Source organism: Seriola aureovittata, chromosome 17 (assembly GCF_021018895.1).
Source record: "Seriola aureovittata isolate HTS-2021-v1 ecotype China chromosome 17, ASM2101889v1, whole genome shotgun sequence".
Lineage (NCBI taxonomy): Eukaryota > Metazoa > Chordata > Actinopteri > Carangiformes > Carangidae > Seriola > Seriola aureovittata.
In genome coordinates this window covers 24,295,332-24,310,148 of record NC_079380.1, presented here as the reverse complement: position 1 = coordinate 24,310,148, position 14,817 = coordinate 24,295,332, and the positions used below count along the sequence as shown (strand labels likewise).

General features: G+C 41.2%; 1 protein-coding gene and 1 long non-coding RNA gene across 22 annotated transcripts in view; both read right to left on the bottom strand.

The window, feature by feature from the left end:
• Positions 1–14,817, bottom strand: part of LOC130185367 (NACHT, LRR and PYD domains-containing protein 14-like) — a 72,347-nt gene that overhangs the window by 12,030 nt on the left and 45,500 nt on the right. For 12 of the 21 annotated variants that reach the window (XM_056401818.1, XM_056401820.1, XM_056401825.1 and 9 more), the window contains 3 exons: positions 13,761–13,934; positions 12,757–12,930; positions 11,864–12,037 (listed from right to left, as the gene is read on the bottom strand). The exons of 3 other annotated variants lie outside the window; for them this stretch is intronic. In XM_056401818.1, the coding sequence (XP_056257793.1) occupies positions 11,864–12,037; positions 12,757–12,930; positions 13,761–13,934 (522 nt within the window). Of the gene's footprint in view, positions 1–11,863; positions 12,038–12,756; positions 12,931–13,760; positions 13,935–14,406; positions 14,581–14,817 lie in introns of all 21 variants that reach the window. 6 more of the 21 variants (XM_056401822.1, XM_056401823.1, XM_056401830.1 and 3 more) reach the window with 4 other exon arrangements.
• LOC130185369 (uncharacterized) lies at positions 8,673–11,805 on the bottom strand. The gene is made up of 2 exons (XR_008830143.1): positions 11,079–11,805; positions 8,673–10,907 (listed from the first exon to the last, which is right to left on the bottom strand). It is a non-coding gene; the product is annotated as an uncharacterized LOC130185369 (long non-coding RNA).

Sequence of the window (14,817 nt, the reverse complement as noted above, 5' to 3'; positions counted from 1 at the left end):
TAAGTGGAGCATTTAATTTGACAAATTTTGAAAATTACAAATTCTGATCTTCTTCTGAACTTTTTTTATCTTTAAAGGTTCATAACTTTTCAGTTGTAGGATATCATGGTATAATGGAGCATGTAAAGCACATTCTGAATAAATAAATAAATAAACAGATTTTTTTGAGAGAAAAAATATCTTAAATCATTAAAACACTTTTAGATATTTCTGTGTGATGAATGTGACGTTTTTGTGAATCTTTCAGGAGCTGATAATGTATTGAATCTTGATTCTGTATTGATCCTATCAGCTCTTTGGTATTTGGCCACTTAAAGCTGGAGTGCAGGACTTTTACATATAAAGGAACGTGTGTGAAATCCAAACCTTTGTTAAATGAGTTCTCACAGAGCTGATTAACCCTCTCAGCTCCAGGTAAATCTCTGTATTCTGCAGTATAGCTGCGTTTTAAATCTGCTGTCTCTGGTGACTTTCCCTTACTGCGCACCGGTACTGATGCATTTGAGGTCAATAAGGAAAGACTGATTTTGGAGAGCTGGAGAGGCCAGTAACAACAGAGAGTAACCATCATTTACCATGTGTCCACTTGCTCCTCCCCTCTGCATTTACAGTCTGTCTACATTTGTGTGTGTGTGTGTGGTTGTGCAGTTACAAGTTGTCTAAATGAATTGTTATTTTGTCAGTCTGTTTGTTAAATGAATGACTGATGTGGTGGTGACTAAACCAAAATGAACTTAATGTTTTTTTTCAGGGTCTACCAGCAGGGAAGAGCAGGGGCAGGCAGTAAGCGGGGACGAGGTGGGGTTTATTGCTTATCCAGCCCAGTTCATATGAAACACTGCCCCCCTCCATATTACAAATCCATAATCCATGACAAAAGATACCTTCAAGTGCAGGAACTCCTCCATGTTCTGTTGTCCTGAGCATACACAACCACCAAGTCTGAAATAAAAGCAACAAAACAGCAATTCACAAAACCATCACAACACAGCAGGCCTACCTACATCATTGATTCATTAACTACCAACAATACAAGGGTAATGTAATAGCTAACTCACCTGCTTGTAGTCATGACATGGTGGAGGATTTAAAAATGTGTATGAGAAGGAAGAATTAATGTCAGACTAACTTTCTCAATATTATTTGCTTGTACATCCTTCTAACTTAAAGAATCTGAACAGATCACTTACCTCAACTCTGTGTAACTGTGATCGTCAGTCAGCTTTGACAAGCTGTTTTCCTGCAGCTGTCCCATAGTCCTTACAGTATCTCTGGTCATTCTTGGCAAGACTTGCATTACCATGGTTTCCATGGTAACACAGCCATCGAGGCTTGTGCTCCTAACTTTAAAAATTTAGTAGCGAAAAAAGACCTTTAAGGGCAAAAAGAAATTTGAACAAATACTGAGTAATTATCACGTCTGTCATATTCTTAACCTGACAACTGACGGGGGTGATTGTGATTATCTAACACTAGCAAGGATACCTGGTGAGTAGGGTTGCAAAGGGGCGGAAAATGTCCGGTAAATTTCCAGAAAGTTTCCGGTAAATTTCCATGGGAAGTTAAGCTTGGGAATTTTGGAAATATTCCATATTTGAAACTTTCCATTGGAATAATGGAAATTATGGGAATTTAGGGGAACTAACTGGGAATATATTATATCCAAGCATAAATATAAACAGAAGTCTTAAGAAAACATCCATACAAAATGTTTTCAACAGATATTTCAACAGATCTATTTGTAAGTAGAACAGAACACATTTTAATTACTTGTTTCATGGATGAATAAAAACAGGAATGTTGGGTTCAATATTACCCATCTCCCAACCCCACTCATTCAAAAATGCATCCGCCCATCCAAAAATCTCCACAAGTCCCATTCAAAATGTTAAATGAAAAAAGCCACTCTCCTTCCAAAACGTCCCATTAAACATGGAAATCTCAAGCAATCCTCTGCATTTTTGCTCAGTCAATGGGCTGTTCCTGGGCCTCATCAACATCCAACAACATGTCCACCTTCTCAACATCCAACTCTGAGTCTTCCTCTTCAGTGTCACTTTCCAGCCTTGTTGAGGATCGCTCTGTGTCAGGCTCAAAGAGCCTTAGGTTTGCCCGAATGCCAACCAGCTTTTCCACTTTCACATTTGTGAGCCTGTTGCGAACCTTTGTTTGGGTGTTGCCAAACAGTGACCAGTTGCGCTCGGAGGCGGCTGATGATGGTGGAATTTGGAGGATGATGGAGGCTACAGGTGCAAGGGCCTCAGATCCATGTAGTCCCTTGCACCAGGTGGCTGCAGATATGTGCTGGCATGACTGCCATATTCCATCCCCTTTCCAAAGGCCTTGCTTTGTTCGATACTTTGCCAAACTGCCTAGAACTTTGCCTTTATCGAGACCCAGGTGGTCAGACATGGCTGTAATGACCGCGTAGGCACCGTTAATCTCTTCCCCAGAAAGTATGCCCTTGTTATATTTTGGGTCCAGCATGTACGCTGCTGCATGCACCGGATGACGCACGTGGAATTTTTCTGTATAATAAGACAAGAGCTTGTAAGAATACTAATGCAATGCAAGATATTGTAAGAATACTAATGCAATGTGATGAACAGATATAAATAGTAAGGCTAGCTAAACAACTGGAATGATCTTCAAAACATATTGCAGGAGGCAGAAAAAAACAGCCACATGTGGTAGCTAGCATCTGCCTTATGTTATGCTAACTATGGCTTATTTAGCATCTAACTTATCAGATTGCTAGCTACTAGATGAATACATTTGTATGTTATATTTGCTATTTAAACATTTAATAAATATATTTCCCCATAATATCATCAAAACTTACTTCACTTTGTTTAGTCCACAGGCTCAAATGTGTGCCTTCAATAGTCTTTGTGCTTCAGGCTCAAAAGTGTGGTCCTGTCTTCTAGAAATCTACTGTACATGTGATGGAGGCGTGCACAGTGCCAGTAGGGGGTGTGGTCTCGTTAGCCATACAGTAAGCAGTGTGCTCTGTGCATGTGATTGAAAAATGGCATGGATATTCAAGTGTATTTGAATGGCATCTGTTTGTTTTAGTCAAGATTATGCTAAAATATACTTTCCTCAACTATATTTAAGTTCCCTCTGAAGAGCCAACCTTCAATTTTGAAAATTCCCAGTTTATTCCCGTTTATTTCCATAAATTCCCATAAATCCCCTAAAATTCCCATGGAAAGTTTCCATTTTTGAAAATTCCCGGAATTTTGTAACCCTACCGGTGAGCTACAAGCGCCATTTAACATTAGATGAACATAGGAAAGAGTACATACAATTTCACATTAGAAAGTATCCTAAACAGAACTTAAAGTGGTGAGCTGAAGGCATAGATGTATCATAAGAACTGGATACCGGATCAAAAATGGCAGCTGTTCATTTCTATAGAAGTTGCTCGCCTGGTGCATACGCCAAAAAAGTTTCTGGCTTCCAGGTTACTTCTGCGTTATGCGGCCCACTGAATATGTGCGGTAGTGTCACTCCCATCATGCCTCTGGGCTATGAGAACAAGCAAACGGCATTCTGGATCTGGCGCTCCGCGTTTATAAATGCTATGCTAGCGGACTTCATGGAGGAGTAATAAGACTTCTACAGGACTTGCTCAGGGCTTGAAATCATCAATTTATACAAATTACAACAGCAACAAACTATGAAGATAAAGTTCTGAAAAGTAAGATGGTGTTAAACCTACAATCGTTGATATCACGGAAAATTCTTGTTGACAGTTAATTGTGATGTTAAAGGGAAAACAAGTAATTCAGTTAAAAGCTTTAGAGCTTAAAATCACTTTGGATTCAACAAAATAAATCATAGTCAGATAAAAATATTTAGTTTGACCGGTTTCCTGTTTGTGAGCATTTTTTATTAAAAATTGATGCTGCATGTAAGATATTACAACTTGTCAGATAAAATTATCAGGAGGGCTTTAATTTCTTACCTTCTTATATTGGAGCATATTCATGTAACACGTCTTCTACGTATTTCTATAGGCCTGCTGCTTATTTATAGTGGAGCATATCAAATAAAATGTGTTGATTTTGGTAATTTTTTACACTGAGATTTTGTCCATGATGATTTGTTTTTTATTGTCTTACCACTTTGATCCACCAAAAACCTTTTCCATTTTACTCGTATGTATTTATTAATTAAGCCACTGTTATTTCATATTATATACGTAAAATGAGTGCCAAGCTGCATGGTGTGAGTCTTTGTTATGAAATAGTTCAATACAATAATTTCAATGTCCACAAATGTAGCACAGAACCCAGGTATTTGTATTAAGTACACCACTGTCCTAGATAGGGTTGTCACGATACCAAATTTCTGTTTCGATACCGATACCAATATATATTTCGATACTTTTCGATACTTTTTGTAAAAAATATTTCATTATATTATGTATTGCCTTAATGGGTTATTTAAATATTTAAAGAATGTAATTTAATTTTAAAAATATATTTTTTAATGTATTTATTAACCATGGACATGTTTTAGCTCTCTGTATGCAGGCTACTGTAGGTTTACTACTGGGCTGGGAGGGGCTTTGTACTTCTTTCATTGACATTACAGTGCAGTGAACAGGTGAACAACTTTATCACCTGTCGTTCTTGACTGAAGTCTCGGAACAAGTCCGCACGGTTGTCCTTTAAATGTTTCGACAGGTTTGAAGTGTTGCCTGCTTTTGCGAGACACACTTTGTAGCATCGCTTGCACTGCGGTGTTTCTGGGTTCAGTGGCTCGCCTTTATCGTTCGGTTTGAACCCAAAATATTTCCACACCGTACTTCGGGCCCCCATTTTGACCACAAGTACGGGCTTTTCTGCAGCTGCCATCTCTATCTACTGTATTTTCTTCAACCCGCTCCGTCTGTCTAAGACGCGACTTGTCGTTTCTCTCTCCTCCTCAGTCTAAACATGCGAGTGCGCGTGGGAGGCGGCTTACATCCGCTCGGGCAACTACGTCACACTCGCTGGCCTCGCTGTGCTTAAAGAGACAGGCTCCAATTTACCAATTCATTTGCATTCAATAAAATGAAATAAAAGTACAGTTTGTTTTTAAATGCTGGTATAGTACCGTGGTACTATACTGGTACCGGTATACCGTGCAACCCTAGTCCTAGATATTTGATTTGAAAAAAGCTGAAATAAATCAAAAGGATTTAATTAAACGATAATGAATGCCATTGAACATTTAGCAGTTTGTGTACTGAACACACAGTGGGACGTGGGGAGTAAGTGAGACGATGATGAGGCTAATATATGGATTAGAAACAATTACGTTGGAGAAGAAAGGCTGACAAGTGACCAATAACTGCCACACAAAATCACAAAATCAAAATATATTGATGCATGAAAACAAACACTCACCTTTATGCCGTTCATTCAGCTTTCCAACTAACTTTTGTACATCCCTATTCCATTAACTAGCGGCTAACGGTAGTTGACGGTAGAGACTGTTAGCGACAGCGGCTGCTACTAAAACGGCGCGAATAACAAACGTATGTTGAACTGGTTCATGTAACAGTTCACATATTTCCCTACGAACAAGTGTAAAATTATGTAGGTTAGCTAACGCTAGCTAACGACAGCTCCCGTGAGCGCGTGGGTTGCTAATAAAACGGCGCGAATAGCAAAGTTAGTTTTGCCTTACAAACTAATGTAAAAGGAACTTCGTTAACTAACACAACGGACGTTTGTATCGTCGACTACTACTAAAACAGCGCGAATGACTAGGTTATGGTGAAATGGTACATGTAACAAGTAAATATCTTTCCTTATAAACAAATGTAAAATAAATCACGTTAGCTAACGTACTTAATTTAGCTTTCGTTGAGTTAGCTAACAACAACTACCTTTAAAGTCATAGGGGCTAAAACGGCGCGAAAAACAAAGTTACGTTAATATTAGCTAATGTCTACGCCTTATTCGTTGACATGTCAGTTAACTAACTGACATGTCAGTTAACTAACATGGCACTCCAGTTTAAATTGTGACTCACCACTGAATCTCGGTGCTTTGACTTCGGTCACCTCTTCACCTGCCTCAGTTCCATGTTTAAAAAGATCCTCAGTTGAAAGGAGCAGGGTGTTTTGGTGCAGAGGTCTGTGTGAATGTCATGGCTGGAGAGACACGGTCTCCACTGACTGTACGTTAACGTGTGTGGGCGCTACAGGGACTACATGGTGCATTCAAGTTCACCTCGTTAACTAAGGAATCTAATCTCAAATGGCCACGAAGGTTATTTAAGTTCACCTTTTTCTTTTTTCCCACTCTTTTAAATACATAAACTGTGTGTATTGGACTTACCATCATTGTACCAACATTCAATAGTATCATCTACTGACCTGTGTCAATTTTCTTTCTGTTTTTTTGTAGATAAATAAATGACATAAATTAACCCATGATCTTCCAGCACCATCACTTTAACTGTTAACTACTGTAGATCTTATAACTAACAGGCTCAACAGTTGTTTGTTCATGTTTCTGTTAAAAACAAACTAATCACCTACACTATCAATACTTTATTATTCTTTCAACCAATCAATTTAATAATTAGATGCTAGAAACATAATATCTTATTCACTTGTATAAAGCAAGGTTTTAAAATTTCATTAAAAATATTAAATGGTAAATACAGGAAAACTCTCCAACACATGATTCAAACAAGTTTCACTTATTTCATCTATTATCTGATCTACAACAATTCAACCATGAGAAACTTCTGGGGACATTGAAATGAACTAAATGTGCTGCTTGGAGCTCGGACCACACTCTGTCCACAAACATGGACTTCAACACAAAATCACTGTTTCTCATCATTTCTGTTGCGTATAAAAATAAAAGCATCTCTACAGCTTCATGCAGTTGTTTGGTTTTCCATCAGGTCAAAGTTCTGGATAGAACCTGGTTCCTGCTGCTTTTTTATTTCTGGTATCACCTCCGCTGAGGTTCCAGGTGAGCTGAGGAGACACATGAAGGTGACATGAAAACACCGCAGGCTGCTGATTGGTCAGAGAGAATCGTCACTACTGCGTCATCGTCGTGCGAGACGGGACGTTCTGAACAAACCTGCCATTTTTAAACAGGCAGCGACTGAGCAGCGCTCACTGTAGACTGTTTATTTCTGTCAGTCATTGTTCTAAACTCTTAGTACGACAACCACAGAAACCACCGTGGTCAATGAGGAGGAGCAGACTCTGGTGAGGTTCCCTGGCGTTTGAAGATGACGTCACAGTGGCTTTGTGCGTCGTGGTAGAAAAAGGAGAACCGGGGAACTGGAGTTGAGTGGAGTCGGTACCATGTGGTGGAGAAACGCTGTATGAAACACGGGTCCTGCTGTAGCACCAATCCCATTAGAACCAGATGGAACCAGCGACGTCCTCATCCAGCCTGATGAGGTGACAGCTGTTGTGCATCAGGAGCTTCAACACAATGGACAGATGAAGGACGTCGCTGGTTCCATCTGGTTCTAATGGGATTGGTGCTACAGCAGGACTCGTGTTTCACACTGTTGCATCTCCTCACTGATGGGAGCTCGTGACGTTCCCTGTTTCCTGGTGACGTCTGTGGCGTGATGACGTTGATCGACTTTGTAAAGTCAAGAGGTTAAAAAAAAAAACAAAACATGAGTTTTTTCTCATAAATTTGTCACTTTAATCTAAGAACATCACCGCCCCCCTACAATGAACTTAATATGTTGTCATAACAACCACATTTCAACCCATCCATCCATTTTCTTCCGCTTATCCTCTAGTAGGGTCGCTGGAGCCTATCCCAGCATCTTTTCGGGGCGAGAGGCGGGGTACACCCCGGACAGGTCGCCAGTCCATCGCAGGGCAAACACATAGATACAGACAACCATTCACACTCACAGCCACACCTATGGTCAATTTAGAGTATCCAATTAGCGTAGTCTCCATTTGCATGTCTTTGGACTGTGGGAGAACATGCAAACTCCGCAAAGAAAGAACCTTCTTGCTGTGAGGCCACAGCGCTAACCACTGCACCACCTTGCAGCCCCCACATTTCAACCTCCAACATATTTAGAAATGCTGAATAATGTGGAAATTAGCTGCAATTCTCCATAACGCCACATGATGGAGCTGATTAATCAGATTCATCACTGTGGGATCAGCTGATCTGAATGAGACAGAAAACAGTCCAGGAGGAGGAGGAGGAGGAGTCTCAGTGTGTGTGCAGACGCCATTTAGGACAGATCATTCAAGTCAATTTTATTTGTAAAGTTATCTCAAGGCACTTTCCAAATAGAGCAGATCTAGACCTTTTCTTTATAATATTATTTACAGAGACCCAACAATTCCCACCAAGAGCGGCACTAGGCGACAGTGGCAAGGAAAACTTCTTTTTAAGAGGCAGAAACCTCGAGCAGAACCGGATTCAGGGTGGGCGGAGCCATCTGCCTCAACCAGTTTGGTGAGAGACAGAGAGACAGAGAGAAAGAGAGAAAAGCACAGAGGAAGAGAACAAGAACATACAGTGACAGCAATATTAATAATAGTTATAGAAGCAGCAGTAATAGGGTCAGTAATGTAGAGGCAACTGTAGCGCTCATACTGATAAACAGTAGTAACAGTAACAGTAGTAGGCTGCAACACATGTAAAAAGGACACCAGACAAGAATAACTTTTCACCCAAGCTTTATTGAAATACCCCCAAAATATATCAAAATAAATATTTTTATCATCCTAAACCAAAAGAAACAAAAAGGACCGGTGACCCCGGCCGAAATAAACAAAAGACAGGAAAACGCTGGGCCAACCACGCAGTGGGCCGTCGCTCCCAGCACTTCCTCCTAGACTACCTAAACCCAACTTAACCTAAAACAAAAGACGAATAACATGACTGCCCGTAATCTCCTGCCTGAAATAACATAAACTAAAATAATAAAACCCCACCGCACCTAACTGTGCGTGGAGGAACGATCCCTGCTTGGAGAAGGAAGAGAGGACAAAGAACCCTCACCCAGGTACAGCTGTCTGTGACTCCTCCCCCCAGTCTCTGTACTCTCCGCCCCTCTTATCCCCTCCCTCTGTCCCTGAGTGCTGATTGCACCCAGGTGTGCTCCCAGGTGTGCACCAGGCAGAGGGAACTGGGAGACATGAGTAGCAGCGAGAGAGGACAGGACACCACACAACCAGGGTGCACGTAACAACGGCTAATAACATTAATAACAATCATTGTTAATTATAGTAAATTTGAGCAGGTTTAGCAGCAGGTGTTAAACAGGATCATGGGGCAGTAGGTGGTTTGCAGTTGCAGGTCCAGACTCTACAGCTGCAGCTTTGGAGGCGGGAGGAGCTGCAGGGAGTAACAGGAAGGAGATAGAGAAGGGGAAGGGAGAGAGAGAGGCACACAGCCTGGGTGCTTCATGTGCTTGAGGGAAAAAATAAACAGTTTGAATGATGCAGTGATAATCACAAAGTTTACAGTGATCTCGTCAGCAGAACAACCTGGACTATACTGTACTGAGTTTACTGGTTTATTGAGACTGAGGCCCCCCCGCCGGTGGTAGGTTGGCAATAGGTACAGAGCCTGAGTTTGTGAAAGAATAGGAAGCTAACTGCTCTAAACGTCTAAACGTTACAATAATCGAGTCTTGATGAAACGAAAGCATGAATTAAGATTTCAGCATCAGTCTTAGATAGAAAAAGACCCAATCCTAGCTATGTTACGTAGATGAAAAAAGGCGGTCTTGGATATCATAGAGATATCATCTTTAATGTGCTGATCAAAGGAGAGGGAAGAATCGAAAGGGACACCCAGATTTTTGACTGTCAGACTATGAGAAATAACACAGTTATCAAGAGTTAATGTTAATTGGGGCGTCGTGTAGCGTAGTGGTCTAAGCAGGCGCCCCATGTGTAGAGGCTACAGTCCTCGCTGCAGTTGGCCCCGGTTCGAATTCCGCATCGGACGGCCTTTCGCTGCATGTCATTCCCCCTCTCTGCCTCCCTGTTTCCTGTCACTCTCCACTATACTATCAAATAAAGGCATAAAAAAAAGCCCAAAAAAATATACTTTAAAAAAAAAAGAGTTAATGTTGATTGATCAAACTGGTGTCTATGTCGAGTCGGGCCAACGACCAGCATCTTGGTTTTGTCAGAATTTAGGAGCAAAAACTTATGAGACATCCAGCTTTTCACGGCAGACAAACAGATCTCTAGATTTATAATCTGAGAGGAATCATACATATACAACATACATCTGTTGTATGTGTTTGATGACAACATCTCATCATCATAACAATGGAAATTAATTCCATAACTGTGATTAATTTGACTTAAGGAGAAATATAGAGAGAGAAAAGCAGAGGGCCAAGAACAGAGCCCTGGGGTACTCCATGTTTCACAGCAAGGTATGTCAATATAGTGTTATTATAGGAGACGCGCTGTGTTCTGTCAGATAAGTAGGACTTTAACCAGGTGAGGACCAGGCCAGAAACATAGAATTTGGTTATCATTTGGTTTAAACCATGTTTCACAGAGACCAATCATTTCCAGCTTGTGCTCAAGAATCAAATGAGTCCAGAGACACTGAGGATGGTCTGTCAGGTCCAGAGGAACACACAGGGATGATGGTGGACTGGACTCTGTGTGTGACAGTGGAGCTGTTCTCAGATCAGTTCAGACTGCAGCACTGAGAGTCATCTCCACTTCTTCTGATTCCTCTGTCAGTCACTGGATGAAGCTCTCCTCTCCACTCCACCTCCCAGTAACATGGTCCAGTCAGAGCCTCTACACACCAGCTGCTGCTTCAACATCTGGATCATCAGGACACACACACACACACACACACACACACACACACACACACACACACACACACACACACACACACACTCCTCTTCACCTCCAGCTGTTGAGAGAAGAAGAGACAGAGGAGATGAATCAGTGTTTACAGAGACGTCATCAGCTGGACTTCAGTCCTGTTCAGTCCAGATGTGCAGCAGCTGTGTAGCGTAGCCTGCTTCCTCTCAGCTCTCATGTTAACGTGTTGGAGTGAACACTGAGCTGGAGGCTCACACACCTGCAGAGACTTTTAGCATCAAGTCTGTTGACTCTGCACATTTCCCTCAGTCCACAGTGGAAACAAACTGCTGAGTCATGAAGGTTCATCACTGCTCCAACAGCTCAGTGATGGATTCACTGTCCTGACATTTAAACACAGAGTCTCTGTGTGTTGATGAACGTCTGGTCTGTTCCTCACACATCACCTGACAGATAAACATGGAGGCTGTCACTGAAAACATCTGGCAGAGGGACAGATATACAGATGTGCTCACTGGACTTCAGCAGAGCTTCTGGTCTGTATAAAGATCACATGGTTACAGAGTGTAATGATGCTTCTGTGGAATAAGAGCCAGTGACTGTCAGACATCAGACTGATCTCAGAGCTGTGACAGAGATCAAACTGATCAGGTCTTGAGTTGTGAAATGAGAGAACAAACTGTCTCAGATCAGATGTGACAGTTTGATGAATGAGGACACTGTCTCTGTTCCTCTGTGAGGCTGTCAGCTGTAATCAGCTTCACTTCCTGTAGACATCAACTCAACAACAACAGTCGTCTTCACATCCACTCAGACACATGATCACAACGAGCTTCTGGCTGCTCTGATTGGCCGACTGTTCTCTCTCTCTGTCTTTCTGTCCAGTCCTGACGCCTGTCACCGTTCTCCTCTCACAGCTTCACTGGGGGAAGCAGCTGCTGAGAAGGTCGGAGGTTTCCAGGAAACACTGGCTCTTTGCTCTGATACTGTGTTTAGTACAATATGATAGAAGCAGCAAGGACTGACTCCGCCCCTTTTACTGACCTCAGAGTCTCCAGTCGACAGTCTGGACTCTCCTTAAGATCACACAGATCCTTCAGGTCTGGATCCTGCAGCTTGTTGTTACTCAGGTCCAGTTCTCTCAGGTGGGAGGGGTTGGACTTCAGAGCTGAGGCCAGAGAAGAACAGCTGATCTCTGACAAACTGCAGCGCATCAATCTGAATAAAGAATAAAATAAGTGAATAAAACAGATGATTTAATGGAAAACTTTGGAAATGTTCAGCAGAAACTTCTACTGCTCCTAACAATAATAATCATGACACATTTTATTTGTCGGCTTCTTTCCAAACATTCACAGACACTTTACTAAACAACAAGATTTGCAGTTAATGGAGTGAAACATGTGAAACCAACAGTCTGGTGCTTTTCTCTTCAACACATTTCTCTTCAAGTCAATTCAACTGTTAGAAAAAATACAACAATGTTCACACTTGTGTTAAAGTTCATTTAAATTCACTTCAAAGAAAAGAAGAGATTTTTCTTCATCAGTTGAATTTCAGTGTTTTTGTACAAATATTAGTTCTGAGGATCTTCTGTATGTTGTTGTGATAAAAATGAATTGACTTTAAGGACTCACACTGGACATTTTCTACAGTGTATTTATAAAACATGAGTCCTCTGACTGAGAGAAATACCAGTGTGTGAGTTCTGAAGGTTGAACTGAAGTGAACAGACATTATTCATGACAACTGAGTGAAATGAGCTGAAACTGAAGAATCATTGTGAGAGAAGAACAACTGGAAACATGAGACAACCACTATTTAAAATGTCAGTAATGACTTCATTCAAAATGATTCAAGTTCTGTGTGAAGATAAATCAGCTTCAGTTGTGGATTAAAGATATAAGATCTACAACAGTAACAGTCAGTGAACTGACCTCAGAGTCTCCAGTCGACAGTCTGGACTCTCCAGAAAACCACACAGACGCTTCACTCCTGAATCCTGCAGCTCGTTGTAGTTCAGGTCCAGGTGTTTCAGGTGGGAGGGGTTGGACTTCAGAGCTGAGGCCAGAGAAGAACAGCTGATATCTGACAAACTGCAGCTCCACAGTCTGAATAAAGAATAAAGATGCGGATAAAATCATTGATAATCGATCAGTTTTGTCCTAATCAATGATCTTTGTCTAAAATGAGCAGAGGGACTTTGTCCTTCTGTTGTTGTGGATCATCATAATGTCAGCCTTCTACACACATCATCCACATGTCAGCACAACATTCATACACCTCTTCATGTCAACACCGATTCATCAGCTGCTGCTGACCTCAGAACAGTCTGTCAATACAGAATCAATATCTGATCAGACCTGTTGGACTAAAAACTGACCACAACACTTTGATTCATGACTGAACTGGATCAGACTTTAAAGATCCAGTCCTGATCCAGGATAAAGGTCTTTCTTGGTCCTGGTCTCTGTCCTGCAGATCAGCTCAGGAAACAAAACTAAACAAATTAAACTGAACACAAACTGTTTTCATCACAAATTACAGAAGATTTAATGGAAAACTTTGGAAGATGCTCATCAGGAACTTCAAACACAGAAAAGATGATAAATGGATGAATGAATTGACTTTAAGGACTCACACTGGACATTTTCTACAGTGTATTTAGAAAACATGAGTCCTCTGACTGAGAGAAATACCAGTGTGTGAGTTCTGAAGGTTGAACTGAAGTGAACAGACATTATTCATGACAACTGAGTGAAATGAGCTGAAACTGAAGAATCATTGTGAGAGAAGAACAACTGGAAACATGAGACAACCACTATTTAAAATGTCAGTAATGACTTCATTCAAAATGATTCAAGTTCTGTGTGAAGATAAATCAGCTTCAGTTGTGGATTAAAGATATAAGATCTACAACAGTAACAGTCAGTGAACTGACCTCAGAGTCTCCAGTCGACAGTCTGGACTCTCCAGAAAACCACACAGACGCTTCACTCCTGAATCCTGCAGCTTGTTGAGACTCAGGTCCAGGTGTTTCAGGTGGGAGGGGTTGGACTTCAGAGCTGAGGCCAGAGAAGAACAGCTGATCTCTGACAAACTGCAGCTCCACAATCTGAATAAAGAATAAAGATGTGAGTTCAGAGACAAAGTTCCTTCTTGGAAGCGTTCAGTGTTTCATCATCTGTTCAGAGCTGAAGAAGCTTTAGAAAGTAGAAGTTTAGAAAATGAAAGTCAAACACCTGAACCAACAGGAAGCAGGTTAAAAACAGTCACATACAAAGAGTGAAAACAGCTTCATTAATATCAATGACAACATGCTGCTGCTTCAATACAGACGTAGTGACTCCACCTCTTAAACTCTACCAGCTCCACCTGTGGCTCCATCTGTACAAACTCATGTTGAGCAGCCACATTTATTAGAGCTTCTACTTTCACTGAGCTCTTTCTGACTCAAACAGCTGATCTGCAGCGTGACACACTGAGGGTCATAGGTCAGCTTGTGCGTAGAGAGAGAGGAATCCTGAAAATATATGAACCAATGAAAAACTGAGAGTTCACAAAACTACAACAGTCAGTGAACTCACCTCAGAGTCTCCAGTCTACAGTTTGGACTCTCCAGTCCAGCAGACAGAAGCTTCACTCCTGAATCCTGCAGCTCGTTGTTACTCAGGTCCAGGTGTTTCAGGTGGGAGGGGTTGGACTTCAGAGCTGAGGCAACGACTTCACAGTGAGTCTCTGACAGTCCACAATCAACAAGTCTGTGATTAGATAAAATATAAAATGTGTTAGAATAAAAATACACAACATACAAAACATGTTGTCATGTGATCAACATCTGCTCTTCACATTCGTGGTTCATTTCATCTTATTGTGTTTGACATGAAACAATAATTCTCTCTCTCTCTCTCTCTCTCTCAGACCTGCAGATGTTTAACGTGAGTCTTAGTTTTACTTTAATCTTACAGATGAAAGGCGGGAAAATGGTTTTACATTTA